Source organism: Oratosquilla oratoria, chromosome 1 (assembly GCF_046742065.1).
Source record: "Oratosquilla oratoria isolate Oo_2021 chromosome 1, ASM4674206v1, whole genome shotgun sequence".
NCBI classification, from domain to species: Eukaryota; Metazoa; Arthropoda; class Malacostraca; order Stomatopoda; family Squillidae; genus Oratosquilla; species Oratosquilla oratoria.
Window position 1 is genome coordinate 100,889,669 of NC_134777.1, and position 4,964 is coordinate 100,894,632.

Genomic DNA, 4,964 nt, shown 5'->3' on the forward strand with positions numbered 1-4,964 from the left:
GTGTGTGTGTGTGTGTGTGTGTGTGTGTGTGTGTGTGTTTCCTTCACTCGCAGCCGACTATGTTAAGCAACTCTCGATCCCGCCACTTCTCTTTCTCCTTCCAACTTTGATTTCCACGTCTTCCAATTTCCCACACTTCACACTCCACACGTCCGGGACTACGTTATTCCCCAAATCCAGCAACTCCACAATGTTGTTTCTCCTTCACCGCCACTTTGTTTCCTTCGAGGAGTGAATTCTCTCGTCCAACCACAAAACGGACTTTTTATTTTTCGTTGATCATTCACTCCAGATGAAGTATAGACAATGAGTATAGAGGTTTAGAATCAATTTTTAATCTCTGTGAAACAGTAGCGTTCTTTACAAGACATCTGTAAAAGCTAAAAACCGACATTTTTATTTAGAAAATAAACTTGGATCAAAGGGTTTGTTGAGGTGATAATGAAGGCGCTATGACAATTTTTTTGTCATTTTTTTCATTTTTATTATGAATATACATACACAGAACATAAATGTGATTTATCATTACATATCAGAAATATTTTACTATTTTGGAGGGATTGATTGCTTTCCTATTTATCCTGGTTTCATCGAGAATACGAATACTATCCAAAGGGTTGCTTGGGACCTTTCAGGACGTTGAGAAATGCGTGAACAAGGTCCTTGTTTTCAAACATCTTGTGACCCTTAGCTTAGTCTATGGGCTTGGACCCTGGCTGAGACCTTCAAATAAAAACCTGCTTGAGTACCCTCAGACGAAAGTCTCTGTATGTCGCACCTGATACTACTCTTTCAGAACGACTACCTTTTTGTCACCAAACTTCAGTAGAGGCACTACAATCAGGCTGGCTTCCCAAAAGTCGACACTGCTCACAATATCATCTCTGACGCCGATAACATTAAGAATTGAGACGATGGATGTACCCATACAAAGTGTGACTGCGTCATGTCGTGTGGCATAAGTAGATTCTGGAGTGTGGAAGGAGAGTGCACTCATACACTGTCAAGTCATTTGTCCCTATTGACTGAATAACTGATTTCCACTCAGCTGTAATGAATGTAAACCATAATATAAAAGCGAAACTTCTGGATAATTTTTTTATAATTGGTGCATAATGAAGTTTGGGCGCATTATTCTTATACATACAGAAGAGATATATGATAATGAACAAGATCATCAATGAGAAAAATTGATGGTGATGGTGGTGATTGCGGACGCACATAAGAGAATTGGCGACACGTCTCGATGATACTCTTTACAAAATTTGTCATTCCAGTGCTATTGCTGCCTAGCAATTTTATTCAGCTGAGGGTAGGAATCTCAGGCTGAAGGGCTAAACACTCCGTGTGGTGAAGATGATCTTTATAGATCTTGATCCAGCAAATGCCAATCGATTCTTATTTACTAAAATCAGGGGGCGTCACTGCAGCAAAGAGTACTTCCATAATCTCTTTAGGCACTGTGACACCATTCCAAAATTTCATTTCGGGTGACGTCAGGCGAGCTGATTCAGCAGAGGAAGTCACCACGAGAGTGTTGTGGCAATCTCGACAGCGTCCTTGGACCCGATGATAACGACGCTCTCTACAGAGGTTAGTCTGAGTAGTAAGCACCAAGACGACCTAATTTAGCTGGGATCTGTTTCAGCCCCAATCACACTAAGCTTACGACCTGTTTCCGACCACCTTCGACAGTGGCACTTTTGTTTCTCTCGTGGTTAGCGCCAGGTGGCTATTTCATATTCATCTATTTCATATTCGTCTTCATGACGGGCAGGAGGGGAAGATTCATCCCAATTACATTGTCTTGAATTCTTTTTATAAACAGGCACATCACAAATCTACTTAGTCGCCGGTGGTCGGAAACAGGTCGTAACATTGGTGTGATTATATATATATATATATATATATATATATATATATATATATATATATATATATATATATATATATATATACATATACACATATTGTACTGTTACATTGTGTCATTATAACCATTGGCATTCAGCAGCGCCTTTTACTGCACCCTCTTATCCATGATTTTGAAATCATGAATGATTATGTTCATACTTTGAACTATGACGACAAAAAGATATATATATATATATATATATATATATATATATATATATATATGTGTGTGTGTGTGTGTGTGTGTGTGTGTGTGTGTGTGTGTGTGTGTGTGTGTGTGTGTATGTGTGTGTGTGTGTGTATGCATATACATTAAATGGTTCCCAGTGATCAATTAATATCTTTTTCAACCACAAATCACTTTTGATTCCATGCCATCGCAATCGAGACTGAGAGACGCTCGAAGGAGGCATCCGTTGGAAATTGAAACGTGGATGAGCCGAGGATTCGAACCCAGCTAACCCGTAACAAAGTTACTGTGACGTAAACCAATACGCTATATGTGTGTGTGTGTGTGTGTGTGTGTGTGTGTGTGTGTGTGTGTGTGTGTGTGTGTGTGTGTGTGTGTGTGTGTGTGTGTGTGTGTGTGTGTGTGTGTGTGTGTGTGTTAAGTCCACTGTTGTAATGAAGTGACTGGTGGAAATAGTCTTACCCAATGCTAGATAAAATTGTCTAACACCGAAGTCTTGTTAACCACCTCTCATCCTGGCGAAATAGTGAAATAGGTCGTAGAAAAATGCAAAGAATTATAAGACATGGTGGGAAGACTTAATATTAACGCTTAAAAGTTAGGTGTCTGGAAATAAGGTACACTAGCTTTGAGTATGTGCAAACCAATTTGAGTGAGGGGAATCAGTCTGTACAAATTAGTCACGTGTCATTCGCTACCACACACTCCGTACTTAACCTGAACATCAATGTTCTCGTGGATTTATTCTGCCTGGTGCTAGGTGACTTTATCAATGTAACTGAAGGAAACCTCTTCAATGTCCAAAGGGTAAAAACTCGTCACATTCAATCTATTCGGTAATGGCGTTGTCCTACATACATTTGATCTGAATACTTATAGAAAACCTTCACTATCCAAACGGTTGAAGCGACCATCACACAGGGTTACACAAGGTGTTCAATGACCCAGTGATTCAGTTGACGCAAACTGCCTGAAAACAATTAATCACAGCCACAACCTACTGTCCCTTAAAGGTTGAGTTGACAAAGTACATTATGAGTTTAAAGGTCGTGTTCAGAATGTCCACAAAACAACACAGAAACACAGCTACATCAGCCAATGAAATATCGCGTGTTAAGGGTAAAGGCGGAAATGATAAGTAGGTGCACTGGTTAATTATTACATTCAGAAACCCCTGCCATCTGTGTGTGAATCACTGCTCTGCCATGCACTAGGAGGATTAAACACGTTATCGAATATTCATTAGATCGGCTTGCGTGCCAGGCCTGCCCACGACCCACTTCTGACTCAGTCCCCTCATCCTGTTGACGTCAATGGAGTTCATAGAAAAAGAACAATAGATTCCAGTGCGATATACAGCTGGAGTCACGCGGTGACCCTTCAGACTACGACATATGACTCAACAACACATCGCCTTGTTTGTTTATTGGACACCCATCCAAACAACAAAGGGTAATGACAAATTTCAGACAAATACCACGTGTAGGGACAAACATCCTTTTACACAAGGTCGGCAGTGTTTCTTTTGCGTAGCTATCTGCTGTGACGTTTGGGCCTTTCCGTCTGTAACCCGAATTCTATTCAACGCCGTAAACTTATTACATTCTTTGTCCCTTAACATTAACCCTTCGATACGGTGACACAGTATATTACAGATCTTACACTGAAGTGAAGAGGGTGCCATCGGATTGATGGGGTTAAGATAATCTCGAGTGGAACCTTCAAGAGGTTATCCTTCCTACATACAATACATTGCTCTAATTAAAAATTGAAACCACTCTTCAGCTGAGGAGACGTCACCGTGATGAATGTGTTGTTAAGTTGGCGTAGTGAGCCTTTGCATCCGGTTCTTGCCGTGACTTGACGTGACCGTCGTCAGATATCTGGGGCTCCCCAGACTTGTGCGGAAGCGGCCAGGTTCTCTGCTGACAGCTGCCTTGATTCATGTCCACGTATGGGCTCTCCAGGACCTTTGGTCCTGGAAGAACCAACTGACAGCTTCTGCCAACAGGATGCAGTTCGTATACGTTGTCGTTTGACCTCTGGGTCTCCGGTTCCGGCGCGGCGCTGGAGAACCAAGGGTTTTTCTCCATCATAAAGGCGTAGAAGCTCTTCTTTTTGGCCAGGTGCTGAGGGCTCTTGGGTATTTTCGACTCCCTTGTGGCGGAGAGGTAGGTGCTGTAAGAGGGCATCGACTGGGCATCCGGAGAGTTCAGGGGAATCTCTTCGTAGATGTTTTCGGGGTCGATGACGAAGGGGTTGACCACACCTTGGGGCTGTAGGGGGAAAAAGAATTTAAAGAAATAAGATAGTAGAAGATATACACAAACTGGAATAATGAAAAGTGCTCACTCAGATTATTTGGATGTTATAGAAGGTTTAGACAACACAGCACAATGGTCTAAAAATTAGCTAATAAGATTTAACCTCAGTAAAAGTGAAGTACTCCAAATTGATCAAAGTAACACCAAGTATAATCATAAGTTACTTTAATGGTCTTTTGATAAAGTGGTGGACGAAAAAAATCTTTAGGAGCGTCAATTTGATTTAAAGAATACTTGTTATAAATAAATTATGTATCATTAGTTCATCGACATTTGAATTACGTTGATTCCCGAATCCTGATAAAGATAGCGGCAGATTAGAAAAGGTAGGCTTAATCGATAAAATGCTAACTTGATATCAAATATCAGAGTTAGATCATGAAATAGCTTGATTTTTTTTTAAAGGAGGCAGAGATTCAAATCTTAAAAACTTCAAAAGAAATAGATAACACTGCAACTGAAATACAAGCCCAAAGAATAATATATAATGGACTTAGGGGAGACATGGATCCAAAGATCTTCGCTATCCGCAGAGT

At 40.7% G+C, this 4,964-nt stretch overlaps 1 protein-coding gene across 1 annotated transcript in view; it reads right to left on the reverse strand.

The window, feature by feature from the left end:
- Positions 1 to 2,421: 2,421 nt before the first annotated feature.
- Positions 2,422 to 4,964, reverse strand: part of LOC143024557 (uncharacterized) — a 13,277-nt gene continuing 10,734 nt past the window's right edge. Inside the window, exon 2 of the mRNA XM_076183371.1 lies at positions 2,422 to 4,380. Within this exon, the coding sequence (XP_076039486.1) occupies positions 3,901 to 4,380 (480 nt within the window). The 3' untranslated portion in view covers positions 2,422 to 3,900. The remainder of the gene's footprint in view (positions 4,381 to 4,964) is intronic.